The sequence below is a fragment of the Amyelois transitella genome, chromosome 6 (assembly GCF_032362555.1).
Source record: "Amyelois transitella isolate CPQ chromosome 6, ilAmyTran1.1, whole genome shotgun sequence".
Lineage (NCBI taxonomy): Eukaryota > Metazoa > Arthropoda > Insecta > Lepidoptera > Pyralidae > Amyelois > Amyelois transitella.
Genome location: NC_083509.1, coordinates 7,312,704 through 7,336,785, shown reverse-complemented (window position 1 = coordinate 7,336,785; position 24,082 = coordinate 7,312,704). Strand labels below are relative to the sequence as shown.

Here is a 24,082-nt window from a genome sequence, read left to right as displayed (position 1 = left end):
AGTAGTAGGTATCTTTATAGAGTCCATTAGCTGCGCTGGGTCACGCACAGCACCATATTAGATCCTTACTGATTCGGTAGGTTTTAATTTTTAATGAAGCATTCACTACAGGGAGGTTGAAATGTTGCGGGCTCAACCTCGCACTAAATAAAGAATTCAGTTTCGTTCACAAGTGCCAACACAGATTAACCCAAATGTGGTTGACATGTAAAAGCCTCCCAACTGACTGACGACATTAATGTCTTTGACCGAAGTTACCAGCTTTATTCGCATTCGTTTTTAAATAGGATTTAATTAAATACTTATATACCGGAAAAACACACAAAAGTTAGCTTCAAAGTAAGTTCGACACTTGTTTTATGATATACTAAAACAACTATACTATATTTTAGGCAATAATAAAATTATAAAAATAACATCCACGACCTAGGTCAATCAAAATTCAAATTTAAATTCGAAAATTTTATTTGTTATTATGGGACATTTCAACATCACTAAATTATTGTCATATCTTTTATGTCAAAAAAGTTAGTTTTCCATGTCCAACTCACTGGGGATCGAACCCGAGATCTGAGTTTAAACGCAACCACTACTCCAAACTGCTTCAATTACAGCCACGGCTCCAAACAGATCGTCAAATTTATTTTTAGCGTGTTGTATCGAAAAGGTTGGTAGTCGACAATACATTTGATTTTCTGTGTAAAGTGCTAATGATGTTTACTACAATCAGCTAGCTTTATTAGATACCAGCAATCGATTGGAGCTTACGTTTTTTGCGGGAAACCAGTAGAATTACCGCTCAGCGGGCGGCGGGGAGTAACAATCACACGGCGGGCGCGGCGGGGAGCTACGTTTAAATTAACCTTGTTTTCCTACAATAACTCATAAGCACGAGTTTGTTTCAGAAACGAGCCTATAAATATAAACAACAAAGTTCATTACCTATTTTCGCGAGCAGCTCCTTATCGTAATGATGCCTCTCGTAATCAGCCATCGTTATGAGATTCACGGTGAGTGTCAGCTTATCCACGGTCGTTTGTCTGTGACACAAGGTACCATTATACTTAGTAAAAAGATAATAAAATGACACATTCGTAACTGAGGCTCATTGATGTTGTAACTCAAACGAACATAAATGCGTTTTAACGCAACAAACTAATGTAATGAGAAATATTAAGCGTGTCGTGTAGCGCCTTTAAAGACGCAGTTACAATAAAGTGGAATTGTCTAAGACAATTTTAGAATAAGTGTACGTGTGTAGTGTGTATAATCCACGTATTCGTGCAAGTGATACCTTACGAATTCCTCAAATTACGTTGGTTGTTTGCTTTGCAAACACTCCGATCGTTCGTGATTAGATCGTTCGTTTTCTATGATATGACCATCTACACAGATTAGATTAGTAGAATAGGACCACTGTTTTACTGTTTTTGAAAACACAGCACAATAAAGAAAAAAATAATACTAACGGTGCTATAGTCCTGCCAGGTTTTCTCTTCGCAAGCATTGTGGCCTGATTGAGTCGCGACAGCGTGATGATAGAGGGCGCCAGGCGACAGGCCTCGCCGTCCACTTGCATGGGAATCACTTTCGTGGTCACGATTTTAGCAGTCTTGCATTGGGTGATGCAAGTGCCGTGACCACCCGCTTGTAGTAAGGGCTGTAGGGAAATAAACATATTATTAATGAGTGTAAAAAACAAATAAAGTTAAAGACGATGTCTGATTGCTGAGATGGCAACTTGGCACTTGAGGCTCTTGACAAAACTACACATTAAGGGCGACGAATGCGAATCTAGTGTCTATACATCATACTTCGTGTCACGTAGACCGCTATACCGTGGATGCCAGTAGGATGAAGATGAAGTGTTTAACTTCTAACATATTGTTTTGGTACCTATTAGGTAGCTTTGAAAGTATAGATATAAGCTACTAATAATAATTATTATTTTTTATTTATTTATTTTTTTAAGTAATTTCTTACATCATCATTTTATACATTTTTAATTTCTTATTCTAAAGGACATCGTGAATGTTGTGAAACATTGCAGTCAGAATATTTGTCATCATTGACACAACAAATATAATTTGGTAATAGCCATTTCTGTGTGTACATAGGTCTGGCTAACAGTTTGGAGATATTCGGTTACTATCGATTTGACCAGCTATAGAGCAACCAAGTCGTAAAAGCAGACATATTTTAAACTTAGAGAATCTTGGACTAAACCCTTTAATCAACTTTCATTAGGTTTAGTCAGTAATCTCATTAGGTGTAATTAGTCCGGTCTGCACTCATCAGCCGATATTCAGACATTATTTTACAAAAAAATGTATTATTAGTATGTTATTATTTGGTTAATATTTGCTGGTTTGATATCTAATATGTTTATAACTTCGTTATGAAAATTATGAAAGTATAAGTTACAAGTTGATCTAAAGCATCTTGTAAACTAACAATACAATGAAAGTTAATCAATTCGTCTCTGTGGTAAACGCAGACGAAATTGTTAGATCTATACATGGAGACTAAAAATATGGCAGTGTCGCGAAAACGAGTGCACATTGTAGACGAAGACGTCTGGAAATAGAAGTTTATATCGATTTTCTTACCAGCTGATATGTTGTCAATCCAACAACTTCTATTAATCCATCTTCAGTGGAAGGCTCGAACGATCCTCCAGATTTGTTCCAAGGGTGGGTTCCACCCCCGTAGCTGTAAATAATAAGTTTCACTATGGAACACAATATCGACATTCACTGAACTAATAAACATTCGATACAAACGACGTAACTTATGGTGCTTTACAATCTGTGGCAGACATCAAATTGCAAATTCATGTAATAAATGTCGAAACTTGAGAGGTTCATCCTATTAAGCAATTCTGGGGCTTCCTATATAAAATAATTAAATCTGTTAATACTACGGAATTAGGGATTTTCAGCCTATTATCTGAAGACATAAAATCATTGTATAGTATTACAAATGGATTAAAGTTATTGATATTAGACATTTCATAAATCCTGACAAATATAATGTTTCCAATTTATTGAGATTTTATGTAATGAATAATTCTAACAAAGGATTTGTATCAATAAGAACTAATAGAAAAGCACTGTGGTCCATAAACACTTACCTTTTGCCAAGATATTTATTTAGAGCGTACCTTGGAATGTTTAAGAAGACAATAGCATGGACCTTGTGCTCGCGCAGCACGGGCGTGAGGTCCTTGCCATCACACTCCATGGTGACGAAGTCTGCCAACCCCTTCCACTTGCGCTGCATCAGGTCTTTACCACCGGCCGTGCCGTAGAATAACTTGTTCCGGATGCGAGAGTTAAACTTCTCTGGATGTGCCTCTGTTTGCCAAAAATATATTTGCATTAAAACCATTTTTTAAGAACAATCAAGTGCAGATAAACTTGACCAACCTATAGTTTTGGTTTTTATGAACATAGGGTCATATTTCTCCGTTACTGAATGTACTTTATTTTCCATACTTTCTATGGTTCATCGTAGCAAGTGGAAATATGTAGTGTCTGCGTGAAAGAGATGAATTTTATGTATACACAATATTGGTGGACGCTGCGAAACATCGATCATAAACCTAATTTATATGGTGTCATTTCAATATTAGATTTTATAAGTTTACGTTACAGAATGACTATGTCAAGTATATGTATATGTATAAAAGTAAGTATATGTGACAGGTATAACGCTCTATGAAATCTATTGCATCTTTCCTGTTGGCGGTGTTAGTACATTTTTTTTTCATCAGGTAGGTACCAACTTTAATCTCCTAATTGTTGAATTATTAGTTTTGAATTTATTAAATATATACCAAATATACTAAAATTAAGTTCTACTCACGAAAGAATCCTACGTTCTTCAAATAAGTTAACTCTTGCTACCCCTTTTCACCGTACAGGTTTTGCCTCCAATTCTTTTTTTGCCGTTATGGCTGTTAGGCTCTGGAATTCACTTCCCATCAGGACATTCCCAAGCCGTTCTAGTTACAAATCACGGGTATACGGGTTTCTCTTGAGTCGCGAGGGAATTTAATACCCATAAGCCTTTTCACTCATTTCGGTAATCGCTGCACTTATTTATTTATGTATTATATTTTGTTTATTTATTGTAGTTTTTATGTTTGTATATTATAATTATTTTATTTTATATTGTGTGTAGGTATAAATATATTTATTTAGTTTAATCCCACATAAAGTTCTCTGTCAGACCCAATAGTTGACTGGTAGATAATGCTTCTAGCATTAAGTCAGCCAATTTTGCTAACCATATGTAATTTGTGTAATGAAGTTTAAATAAATAAATAAATATAAAACTATTTTTCATATACTTAGTATGAAGAAAGGCCTTAATACATAAATTGATTTTCATATTAATGAGTACCTAATTGTACACGACACAAATGATTTATGAAGTTATGATTCACTAATATAAAATGTTTGGAATAAATTTCCACAAGTCTGATATTGAATTTCAAACAGATTCCGAAGAAATTCTAAACGCGTTTACGTTAATTTGAAAGCAATTTCGCATTTCGCCGAATAGAGGGCTTTTTGTTTATGTTGTAAGTTTATACCTAATTTGAAGTTTGACAGAAATAAGCAATGTAGTACATAGGTACTTAACAATTCATTGAAATTCTAATCATAGACTGTTTAGAAATAAATCAAAGTAAATATCGGAATAAAGTTAGTTTCCTTTTCTATTGATCAGCCAAGTTCAATTTAACCTGTGCCTCTGTCTATAAATTATCTGCTTCTATATCTGAAAATGTTTTATCGATACTCAGAGAAACATATTTATGGATCGCTTGTCCCTAGCATAAAACCCACTACTAAGCATTCTTTTTTTTTTTTAAACATATGCTTTTTCAAAACGTCATCATTTTAAAAACGGGAATGTGTGTAGGCTAAAGGTAGTGATGGCACTATAAAGATATTAAATGAAAAATTGACGGCACTAGTGTCAGAAATTCAATTATGAAAGCTCTCATCGGTCTCTATTTCGGGTATACCCGAAATACATACCGCAGAGGGTTTTTTTGAAATTCCTCACTTTTTTAAAGTGCGGTAGGTTTTTTAGTTTTATACAATAATGACTCTCTTATCTCTTTTCTGTGGATAACGAGGCAAACAAAGACAATAAAAATATAACCTAGCGAAAAACTAACTCTTGATCGAAATTTAATTTTGTGACTGTCACGTAGGAGCTAAAATTCTTGTAATAACTAGACTTAACCTTTTTCGTTCTCCGACTGTCGAATGGACAGTGTGACGATACATAGTATGTTGTCCACAAGCGTTAAGCCGACAGGACTTTTCAACTTGGGATAATTTGTCGACAGAATACGAAATACTTTCACACAGTCATAGACAGGCTAAATTCAGGACATACATACATACATACATACATAAAATCACGCCTCTTTCCCGGAGGGGTAGGCAGAGACTACCTCTTTCCACTTGCCACGATCTCTGCATACTTCTTTCGCTTCGTCCACATTCATAACTCTCTTCATACAAGCTCGGCGGTTTCGGGTACTTTTGACCTGACCCTTTACCAGGACGTCCTTAATTTGATCAAGATACGTTCGTCTAGGTCTTCCCACTCCGACCTTTCCCTCCACACTCAAATTCAGGACATAAGGAAAATTATTATTAGTTAGTACCTCTAGCCTCATGAAATTCCAACGCTATGTGTGCGTCGACGCCGAAGGAGAAGTAATTGTTGACCACGTTGAGAGGCAACTCTGGTTTGGCGTGGGTCGTGTCTTCTCCCGCAGCCGAGGTATTGGGTTCCACGGTCAGTTGCCAACGGTCCAGCAACACAGTGTCGCTCTCACCGATATTTGCCAAGATCTTTGATATTGGCTCGTCTTCATAACCCTAAAATTAAATTGTAAACTTAAAGAATAATCGTAGCAAGTGGAAATAAAAATAAAGAAACAAAGGAAATACTTGGTATTCTTCTTTTAGGCAATGGGCTAGCAACTTGCAATTATCCTTGAATCTCTATTCTGTCATTGGCCTTCCGTGATATAAGCTCGGCTAAATGTTGCCTTCGGCGTTGCTCAATTGTTTAGTTTTTATTGATTACCTCTTCGCGCCTTACCTAAATCAATTTCAAAAGGCGTACTGATAAGTTATTTATTCCGAAAGAATCATAGTTCCAACGAATCCGTTATAGGTGCTTTACTTTGTTTATTTTTACTATTGTGTTTAAAGGCGTGATATGAAATTATTTAATGATCTTTCGGTAAACATATGTTCTTATATTTTAAAGGCGCAAGTGCTACCTGTCAAGTTTTATCGACCGTGGTAAAATAAAGCTTTTTTTAGTCAAGCTTCCTCAAGCTCCAAGCTTTGATTCAGGAGAGACGTCAAGCTGATCACCACAATTGTTTGTACTATGTGAAATTATTAAGCAAAGCATTCTCTTTCATTATTTATCAAATGCATCAATAAAGCTTTAATAATCATCGACGAGTATTAATGAAAATACATACAGAGATAAAAGTAGCAACAGTTTATATGCTGAAATATGATTTCATTACATCGCATGAAATGGATTAAATTTAAACATTTTGCATGAAATACATTCAATTTCAGCCAGGAAAAATAAAATTATTTAAGAATTTCAGTCGAATGAAATGTTTTCCAAGCAAAAAAAAATCAAGACCTCTCATCCGAAGTGAGCTAGGTAGTGGAACAAACGGTTTGCGCTATAAATATTCTTGATAGATGATATTTCTTGGCGACTATAAGCCATTTGTATCGCTTTATACCCGATCGCCCCACGGTAAAGGCCGGGTTATATGTCTACGTACCCATTAAAGTGGAAAAGAAGGCTGAATTCAGATAAAGTACTAAGTATCGTTATTCAAGTGCGACAAATAATATCTAACATAGAGAAGTAGAAATAACTTTACAGGTAGCCTCGATATAAGACTTCCATACAAACACTTTTTTCGTAATAAAAAGTAGTCTTTGTTCTTCCTCAGGGTCAACTATATCTCTGTCCCAAATTTCATCAAAATCTGTTCAGCGGTTTAGGCGTGAAAGCGTAACAGACAGACAAACAGAGTTACTGTTGCATTTTAAATACTGTAGGGACTAGAAGGGTTGTAGCTATGATTGTGGTTTTGACCCCGTATTTGCACGCTAACAGACCATGGATCCAATAATTTATTTATGAAAAATGTGTTAAATTTAAATTCCAAAATATTTCACGCGTATTTCTACAAAATACAATTTGTGGTACCTATAAAAGGCGGAATTAATGCTAAAAACATATTTAATAGTCCATTTAGTTAAGCGGAGAATTTTTGTGTATTTATCAATATTTTCATAATTCGTGTGAGCATCTTTATTAGTAAAAATTTAAACGCTATAGATTTTAAATGTTGTTAAATAAATTTTCATAGTATTGTAAAAGTATTAAAAATGACACTAGAGTAACTTTTATTAAGTCATGACGTCACATTTTAGTAAATTTTATTTACATGCAACGGGAATGAGAGGAGGGGTTAATTAAACACTATGTTGTCGTACGAGTACCTGTCCACATGGGATAATTAACCCATTTATATGATGAAATATCACTGTATACAATAGACGATAGTGTTAGAAAAAATCAGCAAACCTTTAATTAATCATTTCTCTTTTTGTTGTTTTTGGGAATTTTTACTAGCTATTCCATCAGAAAACTCGAGTTTTGAATTAAGAAAATAGTCGGAAATACACTATGAGAAGAGAGAGATGATAAAAGATACGGAGCACTCCAGACATTAAATGGTCGCTTTATGACGGTGCCATGGAAATGAAAATCTTATGAAGACTTATATAATGCAGTAATTTAGCGCAGTCCATAACACGCAATTACCGCTAAAGTCAAATGTCCGTCCTGAGTATAGTGGCTATACCGTTCTAATAAATTTAGCGTGGTTTTCCATGTAAGTGCCCTTTGGAACGTAAAGGTCTGTAGAGTCTACGTTACGGAATTGCTTTGATTAAGTTTATTAAATTTGCCTCATATATGCGTCCTCCATTTTCGTTCCGCGTTTCCGTTTGTCCAAGCTGTTAAACTAATTGCCGTTTGTGAAAATCCTACTTTGAAATAAATTTAGGGAAATTATTGCAATAAAATAAACGGTTCCGGAGCATTAGGTGTGTTAGAATAAAAGGACATTACAGTCCGTTTGTGAAGGGTAATAAAATTTTGATGAGCAAAGTAGGCGATAAAGTGCTGTTTACGATTTCGCTGAAACACATTGTCGCCGTCAAACAGGTTATCACAGCTCTTGCATATTCATAGTGTCCTGGTCTTGTGATGCCTTTACCTTCGCCTGCAGTGGAATGAATACTTTAGTGCGAGTTTAATTGAGATGGCTAATGAATAATGACGGCCACGGCGGCCGCTAATTTATTCATAAGGTGTTTGTGATGAACTACGTACGAGAAATGTTGAATTTAACACGCCTATTGACACTTCGTATATGAATTCCCGTTGTGGTTGTTTAATTTTCATATTTTTTTTATACTAGAATAGAATGGAATGGAATGGAATTCCAAGGTAAGGTATCACTGATTGACGTCACATCACTTAAATCTACTTCTTACTAGTATTATAAAAGCGGAAGTTTATGAGTAAGTATATTTGTTACTTTTTCGCACAAAACTAAAAATGTACACCCACACAATGCTGACGAACCTTTTTAATTATTGGTGAAAATTGCAAACATATAAATGAAGTGTACCATTTCGTTTTATTTAAGTGGCATAAAGTAGCACAAAGAACACGAAAAGTAAAATTAAGCTTAGTACCTACTTCATTAAGAGTATTAAGTCCCTTGTAAGTAAGTGGCTTGATGAAGCCGGGTTCAACCAAAAGGGTCAGTTTCGATAGCGGGGATGTAATTCGAGTTAAGCTTTCTTGTTTGACGCTAAACCAATACGCACATACTTTCGTTCTCTTTGCATAACCTAATGCCCATTTTCTGAGAGTAGGATTGCCACGTTTATTATACGCTACAATTGTACCTTCACAGCGTCGAAATACCTAATATTAACACGATTATTTTACAAACTTGAAATATGACTACAATTTCAGATAAGTACAAACTTTAACTTGGCCGGAATTAACATTACCGACATCTTGAATCTACATAGAGATTGTAAGATAAAGTCGTAGCTGCTACGAACTTCGGGCTACGATTTCACATGGAAATGGAGACCATTCGAATATTGCGCTACGATGCTTCGAACATAACTACGAGAGTTAGCGGCGGGAATTTTGTTCAAAGTTTCATTTATGAATTATATAACTTTTTACTTTACTATTTAACTGTATTAAAAGTTCTTTTTCATTTAATCTTGACAGATTAAATAAACTTCTACGAAATTCTTCTTCTCGATATTAATCGAAATAAATTAGGTTAAAAAAAATTCAACCCACCGCATCTAGTGCTTGGGCGAGATCGTTGCTGTCCAGCACGCTTAGTACCCAGTCCACCGTGACATTTTCTCATAGGCCAACTCATGAAGATTGGATTAACTAAAGTCTAGGTGAGAGACTCACCCCACCCCATCCTAGCGCTCGGGCGAGGTCGTTGCCAGTGCCGAGCGGCAGCACGCCGACGGCAGGTCGCGAGCCGATGCGGTCCAGCACGCTCAGCACCCAGCCCACCGTGCCATCGCCGCCGCAAGCCAACACCCGGAGATTCGGAACCTTTCGGAATAGCTCCAGTCTAAACGGTAAAAAATGTTTTTGGTGAGAAATTTTACATACAAAAATGTGACCATCTTTGCATTTGTCACGATCCAAACATTCTTCTTTGCGTTCATTAATTTGAAATATTATCCCTACCCTAGCTTTGAATGATAAATGTTACAAATTAGCTATTTATTCAAAGCCAGACCTTTACTGATTCCACATTATTTCCAGTTTCCTCTAAAGGAAAAAAAATTGATGGTTCAAATCAAGTCACAATCGACGTTAAGAGAAGGGATGGAAAAGGGTCCCTTACGGTGACATTTTGAAGATGCCTCCGACGATTTTCCTAAATCCTTTGCTCACGATACATGTCACATCACTTCAGAAAGGCGTTTATTGTTGCAATGCCAATCGGGTAATGTTTTATTTAAAGCTCTATCTTACATGTATGGTAAATAATTTTTTGAATTAAAATCACTGAAATAACATTGAAAATGTAGACTTCAGACATAAGTGTTAAAACGCCAAATGTCAAATTGTAAAGTATTAATAATTCTTTGCAAATTTAAAAAACCCGCATTTCTTTAAACCTACTTTTGTCATAAGGCAAACGCATACCTATGCTACTCTAGGCACTTTTTGTATTTATGGTATGGTAATGTTATTTTTTGGCTCTCACCAGTTTACTGATGAGATAGACTGCCAGACGATCAAAGAAACCTGAACGACAAAGGCTCTATAAAAGGGAATTCATTGATCCTTTATGCACCGTGTCGCGTGATAATCGTTTTTTTTCATCTATCTAAATACCCGGTATAGCAGAGTCCGGAAATGAACGCTAGACATAAAACGAGGGTTGTTAATGACTGGATTTCATCTGATAAGCGGAAATTAGGGGTCGCCATTTAAATTCAGAGTGCATTCCTCGAGTTTTAGGTTAATAAATACTTAACAAACGTTCAGATTAAAGATGACTTATCCAAATATCTATAGTTGCAGTTTAATATGGATATTTATGCATAAAATAATCATCAAACGATTCGTGTAATCATGCTTACTGCTTTAATTTTAAGATAAGTAAAATCTGTGCGATTTGTTTTAATATGCATATATTTATATTTCTCATTGAAATATTGTTAAAGAACTTTATTTCTCAAAGAACTTTACATTTGACTTACAGAGAAAACATTTAAAATAAATATGTACATTTGTTGATGTGAGCATTCAAATACATATTTTTAATAAAAATAAGTCGGTAGCCGCTCGCTGCTAACTTACTAAACACAAACGCAAGAACATTAGGATGCTCGCGCACTTAGGTACATTTACATGTATCACAAGTAACAATAGTAGAAAAAATTGAAAAGTATCAATAAACTATACTTTAGATTATTTTAATTAGTTATTTCAATCTTTTGAAATATCCATGGGCTGTTTGGAATATAATTAATTGTAATAAATATGTATTTGAAAGAAATGGTTTTTAATAATTACCCTGGGCCAGGTCCACCTTGCGTGAGATCGAAGACCTGTCGAGGGTTCAGCAGCCATTGAAACTTCTGCAGTAGTTTCGCTCCCTGGTTTCCTCCACTTTTAGGATTGATGAACACTAGGACTGGCCTCACATTTGCTGTGGGTATGGGTTTTATCACAAATGTCTTTTGTTCGTTCTTCGAGTCTTTTCCTTTCTTTTTAGAGGCACTTTTCTTTTTTGGTGATTTTCTTAATGACGATTTGAAACTTCCTCTTCTTGGCAACTTCACTATCCAAGAAGGTGGTACAATGATATTTGATTGGGACCCTAAAATAGAATACTGTGTTAAGGAATATCAAATTTTAATATTTTATAAGTAATTAAAAGCATGAAATAAATGAATAAATAAAATGCGGCACCAAAAGCAATAGTTTTTATTTAAATAAAAATAACGCGATTTCATAACAGGTGCATTATTTATTATGTAAAGTTTCGTGCTGCTGGGTGTATTTTTTCGAGACAAAAACATTTTGTTTACCTAATGCACATTCTTCTCCTATTCTCTGAAGATTGAAGCAGCTTTCTTTATTGTGATAAGCATCTTTACACCACGAACAACTCAGAGCTACGATGTCCTTCGAACTAAACGATAGTTTTGCTTGGAGTGACTGTTGACAAAAAGATACACATTTATTACATTAATTGATGTCCTGCCTTAATAAGCATTGAAATTATTAACAACTTTTCAGTTAAAAATTGTACTACTTTGCAGATCCGGACTAACAACGTGTGTTTGAACAGAAATAATGTTATTTTTTAAGGGACTTTTTACACGTATAAAAATAGTAATTTCAATGCTTATTATAAGTTCACTTAAAATGTATTTAGCGACAAAGCTATTTACACGTTAGCCCCTGCCTAACTAGATGACTGAAATACGCACTCGATCATTGTCTACTGCCAAAGGTTTTTCACCTGACCCTCGTGCTGGAATGCACCATATACAGCAACTGCGCCGGAGTGACTGTGCCAAAAGAATAACCATGCAACAAACATGCCAAATTAAAAGAAAACCAAATAAAAAAAAATAACTATAATTTTAAATTAAAAACGAATTAATCACAAATTATTAAGTACATAAAGGTGCTTGGAAATGAATAATTTACAGAAACCATGCATGATATGATGAAAGAAATGAAAACGTAACTTTAAGTACATTTTAATTAATTCGGTTTAAAAAGCTATATAGGTAATATAAATATACGTACACATTATGCGTACACTGACATGACGTGTCTACGAGTATTTTAATATTCTTTTATTTTACGACGATAATTTGAAATAGATGCGAACCCACAAAAAATTACATTGTTGAATAAAATAACGAGTAATATTTTTATTTTTTCGACGTTTGGCTGTTAACTTTGAAATATATGACAAATACATTTATGTTTAATACTAAACAAGTACTATACAATTTAAAAAAAAATGAGGATATTCTCAGTTCGACCGTGTTTTTGTGTCGCGAACAGAAATGCAGAACGTTACCCAGACGCCGCCTGTTTAAATTTCAAAATCGCGCTAGCCATGCAAGCTTCAGGGGTGATATGCTAACACGTCATTAAAAATGAAGTTTTAATTTCGCTGTGGGCTTGTAAAGTAGGTGTCGTGTGACATGCGAGCTGTATGCGGCGTAAATGCAAATGATTTCGGCTTGACAAGAGTGTTGGGCGGCGAGGTAGGCCGCGGGAGGCGCGGGCGTCGCCGCGAGGCGCCTCGTTATGCATAAAGTATGGAGAGGATAGATGTAATCTTTACAAGTATGTAAGAGAACACAATCTTATGTAGCTTAGTAGACGGCTAAAAGAAACAAGAGTTTATCAATTTACAGGTCTATGAACAGACAGCCGATAGAAAAAAGCATTTATTTTGTGATTTGCATTAGAAATACACAATAATTCGATAAAGATGAAACGTTTGTGTAACTAACAATACCCTAACGGAGACTGAATAAAGCACGAATTCAAAACTTGCTGTACGAGAGATCAATGTCTTTTCATGTAACGTCTTACGTCAAAATAGAAGTTTGTGATATATTCCGAAAAAATTATGTACCACCCAGAATGGTGCAACTGAGAACCATTAATTTTTAAAATATACAAAAGTTTTACGGATAATACTGGCGCATGGTAACGGTTCCTTTTTATACTCCCTTATATTTAACAAACATCCGTCGCCGTCCGTCAGTGCCGCCCGAACCACGCTCATATCATTCATTCATAATAATATTCGAGTGACAGATTGAAATCAAGGCTACTTGGTTATTTACATTCTAATGAAACCACGCCTTTTTGCTGCTGGAAGTTTTCGACTTTATAATGAAGGACGTTTACAAATTTTATGAATATGAAATGCAGAATTAGTGACAAGTAATATGATTAGGAAATACCAATTTGGAAAAACGGGAAATGTGCAGAATCTACCCGAATATACAAAAGAAGGCATTGACAATTTGGGTCGTGGAATGCAATTAGTATATGAATACTTAGTATATCAATACTAATGCATTCCACGACCCAAATTATGGAGATTAGAGATTTCTTTTACGAAATTCCCGCGATATTAGAAATTAGAGGGATTTGCATCTGACCACTAACATGTTGTATGCAAATAACCGCAGAATATAATAACAACCCTGGATCTGCAGTTTTAAATATAAATAACTTCTGGTGTTTGCGCTGTTGCATGAGAACTATAGCTGCAACGAGGCGGAACAGCATTTTAATTATGACCTACTGCGTAATATTCTGCATCACAGCAGCCTACATTCACGAGCCGAAGCAATTTTGCCGACATGCAACCTCCGAATAACAATGAACAATGCGCGGCCCACGACTTCACTTTAATGCAAATTTACTAAGTTCACTTTTGCAAACTAATGTGCTTTTTTAAAGTTATTCAAACGAACAATAAAATTCATTCGTGAAAATAATTTATTTTTCCAACGAGACATCATGATTCTTTCAGGTCTTTGCGTTTTTATAACATTGCATTATTATCGTTATTTATTACATTATAGTTATTTATTTTCGTGGCTTATTGCGTTATTATCGTTGTATCGGGTTATAATGACAAATATCGTGATCTCGTGGAATGAAATAATGTAACCAAAAAGTAAGCGTTATGCAGTCCTAGATCTGCGTTGCCCTTGGCAACTTGGCAATTGGTTGCCTTTCTACCTAGATCCATATGTATACGACCACTGAAAATGGCATTAATATTGTATCACAGTTTAGTTCTACCATCAATATCTAAAAAAAAAAAACAAAGTTATTTCCGATACATACCTACCACTAAATTATTCCCAGGGCATACTACATTATGATTAGATTACGACATAAGGAGATTGTAAAGTAAGAAGAATCTGAGAGAGAGAGAAAAATAAGAGAGTTTCCAATATAAAAAACTCCTCTGTACAATACATAACGTCTAAAATTAGCAATTCTAAGTAATAGTAGGTATTACAAAGTTAGTTAGTGGGTCAATAAGACCCAGTACCTAACGATTTGTTTAATTACCAACATTGTGGAGGATAAGGATGTTAGTCGTGGCGTGCGGTTAAAGTTTAATGCGCGTAGGTGGCTTTTACAAACTTTTCTTATTAAGCGTTAGTTGGTTCGGAGTTAAGAGCGCCTGCGAATACACATTAGCAATTGATTTCTTAAGTTCAATTTAAAAAATACCTCTTTGGTACTGCCACATAAATCTTTTTAGTTCTTGTAGCAAGACTTTATAGGTACAGTATGACCAATGAATAACTTTAACTTGACACAAGTATGAAAAATAATTGAATTATCTACGTTCGTATTGCAATTTATACTATTTGCACTGGTTTTTTCATTTCGACAGATTAACAAAAAAAAAGTTTCAAAAGATAAACTTTTTTATGGTTGGTGGTTTATATTTTATTTTTGGTTGACTGGCATACGCCAAAATAAGCGCGCCGTAATATATTCTTTAAAACCATACTTTTTTAATGGTCAGTTTCTTTTACTACTGAAATCATATCACTACTCTATTATTCCCTTTTTATACAAAGGCACATAAATACAAACCATCACGCCTGTTTCCCATTGGGGTAGGCAGAGACCATGGATTTCCACTTGCTACTATCCTTACAGACCTCTCCGGCTTCCTCCAAACTCATAACTATTTTCATGCATATATTTTATGGATAACTCATTCATTCTTAATTTGCTTTCAACTTCTTTCAAATCATTCAAACAGTTGTCTATATATAGATTGAATAGCCGCGGTGACGCTCCACATCCTTGTCTAACACCTTTCTGGATATCAAACCAGTCTGCGTAGCTGCCATTCACTTGGACATAAGCGCTGTAAAGAGATTTCAGCGCCTGAATCAGATGATTACTCAAACCATACTTGGACAAAACAGACCATAATACGCTTTTTACTATCTTATCATAAGCCTTTTCCAGATCCACGAAAACGCAATACACTTTTGACTCTTAGCCAAAAAATTTTCTATAATGTGTCATCATCAGGAAAAGGTACAATGGTATAAGTAAAGTCTACTTACTAGGTAATTTTGCAAGTAGGTGTTGCCTGTTATTTGGTAAATATACTTATATAAATATAAATTCTTATTTAGCGTGAGTTACATATGAACAAAAAACTAGTATTTGCAAGTTAATAAGACTATAAATCAATATTCTCTTTACTCAAGTAACTTGGCACATCACAAAGTGATGTTGGTTGGAATTACATAGAGCCTTGAGACCCTAATATTTTTTTTCAAATAGCAAGTTATGTTATCGCGTTGATTGCTTGATCATTAATGACATTTAATAAAAAAAATAAAGATATCGTACATTGAATAGTAACAAAATTTTGGAAGCAGAACCCTTATAGATTCCCATTTATGACAAAACTTTTTTATCATTTACTTTAAACTGTTCATTACATTAGATACAAATCTGTTTATATATTTGAAGCTGACATACTATTTCAGTGATAGATATGGATTATTTCAGTGCCGAATTTACGTAAGACTTCTTTTTGAAAATTTTAAGGCGATAAAGGTTATTACAAGAGCATACAATACATATTCCATCATTAAGCCATGCAGCTGAACGAGGATTATCAGTCTTTTCAAGACTGTTCTGTCAACCTCGCAAAGGATAAAGAAGTGACTAAAGAGGCCATGTATGTATGTACAGTACATATACAAATTGTCCTTTAAATAAAATATTTTTTAATTTGGGGGTTTAAAGGTTTTAATAATTCCTTTTCCAAAACTCGTGATAAATTACAATATTGGACGAAGCTTCGTTTAAATTAAACATAATACCTACTATTCGCCTCAAAAGAGTCATTATTCTTACTGGTAATAAACATTTATCACCGGCTTCGGTTTCTCTCTGAAGGCGTTGAAAATTGGATAGTGGACATGGACATCCAACATCTTGACAAAGTACCGCAAATAAAATACTTACCAACCACAAGTAGTCCTATGAAGTCGGGGTAAATTAATTACATTATTATTGCATCCATATTTTAAATTAAAAAACAAATTTACAAATAATAATAATCTTTTAAAACTTCTATTTAAGAATGTTAATTAAAAAAATAAGTATATGATGTCAATCCGTTATTGATGGTAAGCCGCACATAGGTAACTAGTGTGAATAAAATTTAATAATAATTATCATACCAGTTATAACCTCATTGCTATACAGCTGAACGTGGTCTTTCAGTTTTTTCATGACTTTTGGATTTGTTTACTCGGAAAGGGATATAGACGTGATTATGTGAATCGCTAAATTACGGATGTCATTCGTTGTAGGGCTCAAAATTTGCTCATGCTATATTCGCATTCCATAGGTTTCAGAATTTTTGGAACCTTTCGATTGTCACTGATTTATCAAATTTTTTATTCTACGTGTCTGTATTATGTTAATCTACTGTGTAAAATTTTGGATAATTTAGCTAAGTTTTGTGGGGAGACAGATCGAGCAAAATTAAAAATTATGCTTTTACATAACGCATGCAATATTATCTAGCTTCACATAACAATTGGTTATGAAAAAAAAATTAGGTTAACTTTTTACTTAACTACTACAATATACTCTAGCTGGATAAACAAACTTAATCGTATGGAAATTTACCTTCCCACAAGCCTTGCACTTGCCCTTCTCCGACCTCCTGTGGACCCAGTGGTGGTGCGTCACGGTCTGCTCGCGGTACTGGCGGATGCCGACGTCACGAAAGGTCGGCTTGCACGTGAACTGCACGCGGTCCATCAGGATGTCGATGCACGCCGTGTGCGCGACGATCTTGCACGCCGAACATTTCATGCGGGATCCGTGTTTCTGTGTTACATGTAAAGGATATTGAGTTCCTTTGAAGTTTGTATAAATAGTCTTAAACTATATTTATTGCAAGGGTTGTACCTATATACGGAAAAGTTAGCGGTTGAACGTTTGACGAACGACATATAAAACTAATATCGAGTTAATTATTATTATTTCATTATAAATACCTTATATCAGGTGAAAAAGTTGATATGGCCTACTCATATTAATAACCAAGTAATTTTTTAAATGTTCGATTTCAGTCGTAACAATATCTAACAATAAACATACTATGTGTATCTTCAAATAATTATGTTGGCAGGTACCTATTTTCCGGGAAGTAAATATTCTAAAGCTATAATTAAAACTCGGGCAAAGAAGGTGTAGTAACGTCAAAAAGAAAATTTATTCACGTTTCATGTAAAGTTGGGCCTCCAAATTCTAGCCAACAAAAACGTGTTGCTCTTACGAATATTTAGAATGTTAAAACGTGGCCCATTTATGTCGACGCAAAGCAATATGCGGAAATAATTTATTACATGCATATATTCATTGGGTTATAAATCTAGAACCTAACTATTAATTCAGTAAAGACGTGTTAAAAGGCAGGGGCATTATTTATTATTCTCACGACGGGTTGCAGGCAAATAAACGTTAAGTCCTAAGGCCCACGTTAACGGGGTTTTAAAACGTTAGGAGAAATTATGCGCAGCGCCGGTTTAAAGTCGGTTACATTAAAGTTACTTGTTGCTTATCGAATTACCGACGCAAAAGGTTCTGTTACAAGCTTTGTATCTACTTAAGACGAGAATGTAAAATCTTGTTTTTCAAAACCCGTACTCCTACATACACAATGATGACAAAATATGGGATGCTCAAGCGGGATTTCGAAAGGGAATGGGATGTACTGATCAGGTCTTTTCTTTGCGGTGCATAGCCGAAAAGTTTTTGGCCAAGAGTCAAAAAGTCTATTGCACATTCGTGGATTTGGAAAAGGCCTATGACAGAGTTGAGAGGAATGAATTGTGGTCAGCACTTTCTATGCATGGGGTGAGCAGTCTCTTAATACGACCACTGAAATCCTTATATGAGGATTCGAGTGCTTGTGTAAGGATAAACGGAGCGCACACTGAGTGGTTTAAGATTGAGAAAGGCGTTAGGCAAGGATGTGTTGCGTCACCGTGGCTGTTCAACCTATTTATGGATAGTTGTTTGACAGATTTGAAAGAGTCTGAAAGTGGATTAAGGATGAATGAGTTACTCGTCAAATGTCTGCTCTATGCCGACGATCAGGTTATACTGGCGTCATCTTTCCGACTTTGTCCCTCTTAACAATTTCACGACGGATTTTGATACAAGTTGTTTTAAATAGATAGAGTAATTCAAGAGAAAGGTTTATATGTATAAATGCTCCCTTGCGAAGCCGAAACGGATCGGAACGGAACGCAAGTTACTAATGTAATGAAATCACCATCAACTAAGAAAGCACTTCCTGAAATACTGAAGTTTCTGATTAGCTAACTTTAAGGGAATAAGAAAACAATACTAGTCTTCTCAAAATACGACAAACAAGCGTTAATAGGTGTCTGTTTACAGCTCGACAAATCCGTCTCCAATGTAAGCTAAATAGCGCATTCAAAGTAAATTCCATCAGTTTATTAATATATGGATATGAATAGAATAACATGGGTTTGTTTATTTGTTCTCCTCGTAAAACATACATGATAGCAAACTTGCGTACAACTATAACAAATGTTAATTAGCATAGTGTACACAGGAATCAGACAGCTGTTTATTTAGATTGTTACTCGTACTGAGAAGTTAATTTGACTAACGGATCTTCTTGAAATATTTCTTACTCCCTTAATAACAATCTGTATTGAAGTTACCAGTAAAATTATCAAGAAATTTATAATCTCGTACCTTAGCGGGCGGGAAGCAACCTTAGTGATCTAACGGAAACCTTTTCTTTATTTACATATTTATTTTTTATTCTGTAACCCTGCAGCAATATTCAAATTTGGAACTTGTGGCTGACTTAATTTATTTTTAATATTTAATTAAATCACTGGGTTTGCCTAATCCGACCAATATCTGACATCAAAATACTTGATACACAGTTACGCATTAGCGCTTTGAAATGCGAAGTCAGAATGAAAAGGGTCAGGAGTCTGGTTTAAATTTGCTCGGAACGGATTAACCCTTGTTTATGGCAAAACAATTTTAATGTATTACGAGCCTTGTTTAAACTTGTTCGTTAGCAACAGCCATGGGTATAAGTTTAAGATTTTGTCTGAATAGAAATAGTTATTATATACCAAAGACTTTGTCCCACTATGATTCGTTAGTACTTCAGATAAACAGCTATATAGATATAGATAGGCAATTTTTAACAAAATGTTCCTAAGGAAACTGTGGACTTTTTCATTCAACTGTACACTTAATAGTTACAGCAGGAAAGTGAAAAATAAATAGTTTCTCTTTTTACGACCGATCCGTAATTACCCATTTTGCTACACCAGTGTAACTATGGTTACTTTTTAACAGCATTCAAAAAGAGTGGTTCTCAGTTTGACCTGTATGTATGTATATTTTACAGTTACAACTAGTTTTTAGATAGAACGCGTTTTCCCTAGGTAGAACTAGTTTTGACTAAATGCCTTTGTTAAAATTAGAATTAACTAATGCTCAAAATTAAATATCAGTTAAAACTAGTTCTTACTAGACAATACGCGTTTTTCCGAAGAGAGCCAGTTAAAACTGTTCCGACCAAGGTCAAAAAGGTGTCTCTACAAGAAAAATGGTTGCCTTTGTAACTCAAAGTGCCACGATAGTTTGTCTTGTAATAACAAGTAGATCCATGCTGTTGTCGGAAAAGTGTTTGTAACACTTAGGAGAAGTTTTTAGAAATTTCAACGACTTCAAAAAAGAGGATATCGATTGGTTCCCTTTTTACAAAAGTTATATTTATCCGTAATCACACCAGTGTGACAACAGATATTTTACCTGATCTGTATACACACCCATGGCACAAATTCTAATCGACAATATTATATATTTTAATTTATTATGTACTAGCTGTGCCCGCGACTTCGACCGTGTGGAATAGTTATTTTGGGCATTATTGAAGCCCTCAAGGATGCCGCTTTTCTCATATTCCATTATTTCTTTGCTCCTTATAGTTGCAGCGTAATGTTATACAGCCCAAAAACCTTCCTTGATAAATGGTCTATTCAACGCAAAAGGAATTTTTAAATTTGAACCAGTAGTTTCTGAGATGAGCGCGTTCAAACAAACAAACAAACAAACTCTTCAGCTTTATTATATTAGTATAGATATATATAAGAAAATGGACTTTGCACTTTGTTTGGGCCACATTTTAGCGCAGTCATCTGAGAAACGTTTGTTAACATTTTGTCCATTTTCGTCTCAATTTCTTCGGGGGCAATTGGGAATCTAAGCTTTGGCGGGTTCGTCGTAAATTTTAATTTTGCAAGACGCTATTCATTAAATAACTATAGCAATTCTGAATGGTACCGTTGATTGATTCTAGTTAAAATACAAGCGCTTTAGCCCGAAATTGTATTATCGGCATTACCTAATAATGCACATAACACTGAAGACTCGCCAACGATGTGATATTTTATGCTCTGTGTTGTAATAATATTAAAATCAATTTTATCAGACTTACTGAGACATGTGAATGAACTAGTACGGAAGAAAAAACGAGCCTTTATGGTGTCGTTTTAACAGGTCATCATTACGTATGCGTCGTTATCATAATGCTTTGGACGAAATACAAGGAGACAGAAAGATAGAAATCCGTTCCTTATAATTCATTTGCTTGCTTTTTCTGTAACAAATTATTGGTTATAAGATTACTGTAGTATTTAAAACGTACTGTCGTTTCAAAAAAATTATAATTTTACAAAACAAATTAGGAAAGCCTTAAAGTATCTTCAAGGAATAATAATTTGAAGGTGTAATTTGAATGTTTTCTGTAGGCAATAAAGTGTAGCTTTGATCTCCGACCTCAGGTTACCAAGATTATAATTTTGTGTATCTAAAGACTAAGACCCTGACATGCACGTGGCTAAATTGGTTGTAAGGTCAATCCTGTTCTCTTACTATTTTGTGGTCAAAGCGCTCATTAATCTTACATTCAACTAACAGGCACTGCTGCCATCTACGCACAATGGCCAGGAAACTTGCTAATGGCTGTTGAGGAAATTACAATTTCTTGGTCTGTCGATCAGATACCACCCGCCGAATACACATCGGTGTTTGTATGAAATTCAATAGCATTATTCCTATGAGCTCGTCTTCAAAGCGATTCAAAGAGTTTCTTTGTGAAAAGAGCAAATAAGGGCGGGAAAAGTGTAAGGTATTTGTAAATTCCTCGTTATCAAATGATATGATAAAGGAAAATATCCATATTTTCACGGATTGTATTCGTCTTGTTTACTTGAATATTGGACAAGATGTTGTGAGAACCTTTGTATTCGAAACTTTAGAAAAAAATCTTTGTTACTTTTTGTGATAGTAAATGGTTACAAGTTTTCATCTAAATAATAAAAAGTTAAGTTTATCCTTATCCTTTTTCAGTTTAATGATTATTAGTTATCAATATTGGCGAAGGGTGAAATTGGGAATGAGATGAGAGAGAACATTATTGGTTTAATTTGTTCAAGTAAATAACCTTCCCTTAATCTCTCTACACACAACATTCGGCAAATTTTCTTTTATACTTATGAAATGCAAGTTTGTAGAAGGTTATCTGTAGAAGAAATCTACTGTTACGAACGTTTAACTCCTACGGGAGCCCATCCTCGGGCAGCAGTTGTTGACGTTAAGTTTCCACGAGGGTAACACAAGTTATTTTGTGTTGTGAAAATTTTATTGCACTATAATGTAGGTACAGTCAACAACGTGATTAAATAAACGGCTACGGTGCAAATGTTTTATAAATAAATAAAATGCTTATGTATATAAAGATTTTATTAATTTCTTGAATTTTATTGTTGTGTTGTATAATTATTTTCTGATTATATTTTTATATATATTTTTGACTGTAATGTACGGACGTACATTGCACACTGTATGTGCCGATATAAAGTTATAGCAATTTCATATCGTTCCGCGCTTTTACGAGGTTTGAAATTTTCCTTCAGACCTTTACTTAACCCATTAAGTTCGCAACGTATGTTGCATAAATTGGACAAAATAACGGGATTATATTGACTTTACCGTGCCATAACCCAAATTTAAGAATATAACGATATTTTATGAAATAAAAATTCAAATTAATTTGTAAGTTATCTTTTTCTGTTTCGTTGCCCATACCATTCGGATAATTACGATATTAGTTTTAAGTTTGCTCAAATTCAACATAAGTTCTGTTTTACTTTCTTGAGCTAGTCAAGAGCTCTTAGGTAAGTTTAAAAATACAAAAAATACCTTAGCGCATTTTCTTTGATTCAAAATAAAAGAAGTTCGTCCGTATCATAAAATTATTTCTCATTATAAAAAGAGTAAAAGATATTTTACCGAACATTTTTCACGTAGGTAACGTGTACAAAGAGGGTCATAATATCCTAAAACCCCAAGCTAATTTGTCTAACAATAAATATAACAGTTACAAATGTTTTTGCTGCGAAAAAATTGTTTTAAATTTATCATAGCGTTTTTTCTTTTTTTGTATTTTGAAATTCTATTTTCTCTAGAGCTTTTAAACAATGAAATATCTTTTGTAATGAAAAGAGACCTAAGTTTAATAGGAGCGACTTGTCCATTTCTAAAATATGTGAGTGCTAGAATATAAACTATTTTAAAGGATAAATAAAATTTAGGAGCTTTTAAAACATGTCTACTCTTCCCCCCTCTTACTGTCGTACTAGTTTTGGCTTAATTGGTGGCATATACCGGTAAGTTAAATTAATTCCATAACACAGTAATAGTACCTTAGCATAGTCACGTGAGAGAAATAGGAAAACGAATTCTTTAAAATACTTAAATTGTAACGTAAAAAATCTGGACGGGCTGTTAATTTCAGGCAAAGGATATAATTCATAACATTTTATGTGTGTCCATACATAAATACATGTCCTTCTATAATCCATTGATTTTCGTTCTATAATCCATTCTTTCCTTCTACAATCCATTGATCATAGAAGGACATGTTGAGAAGATAATATTATTGAAGAAGACGCTTTTCGTCTTGTGTCAAAACCAAACATTCCCCGTGAATGGATCGTTAGCGTAACTGCTAAAATTTAAATTTTCTTTTTCGTTGGGCGCTGACTCGGAATTAGCTACTTTTTTACTTACATTTTCCTCTCCAAGTATCTTGTTTCCTAAGTTTTTATGACATTCTAAAAACAATGGAACATTTTTAGCTGTACATTTTTTGCAAATATTATGTTATTTGATATCTTTGAAAAAGTGACTAATTGTAGAAAGATTGAATTTCTATAATTCTTTCTTTCTCTCTCTTTATCGC

The 24,082-nt window shown here is 34.5% G+C and overlaps 1 protein-coding gene across 1 annotated transcript in view; it reads right to left on the bottom strand.

Annotated features, from left to right (window-relative positions):
• Nucleotides 1–24,082, bottom strand: part of LOC106131218 (eye-specific diacylglycerol kinase) — a 108,736-nt gene that overhangs the window by 7,693 nt on the left and 76,961 nt on the right. The window contains exons 7-16 of the mRNA XM_013330230.2: nucleotides 17,398–17,601; nucleotides 12,153–12,233; nucleotides 11,748–11,877; nucleotides 11,230–11,536; nucleotides 9,601–9,769; nucleotides 5,693–5,909; nucleotides 3,164–3,356; nucleotides 2,610–2,712; nucleotides 1,470–1,660; nucleotides 943–1,040 (exon numbers count right to left, since the gene is read on the bottom strand). Of these exons, the coding sequence (XP_013185684.2) occupies nucleotides 943–1,040; nucleotides 1,470–1,660; nucleotides 2,610–2,712; nucleotides 3,164–3,356; nucleotides 5,693–5,909; nucleotides 9,601–9,769; nucleotides 11,230–11,536; nucleotides 11,748–11,877; nucleotides 12,153–12,233; nucleotides 17,398–17,601 (1,693 nt within the window). The remainder of the gene's footprint in view (nucleotides 1–942; nucleotides 1,041–1,469; nucleotides 1,661–2,609; nucleotides 2,713–3,163; nucleotides 3,357–5,692; nucleotides 5,910–9,600; nucleotides 9,770–11,229; nucleotides 11,537–11,747; nucleotides 11,878–12,152; nucleotides 12,234–17,397; nucleotides 17,602–24,082) is intronic.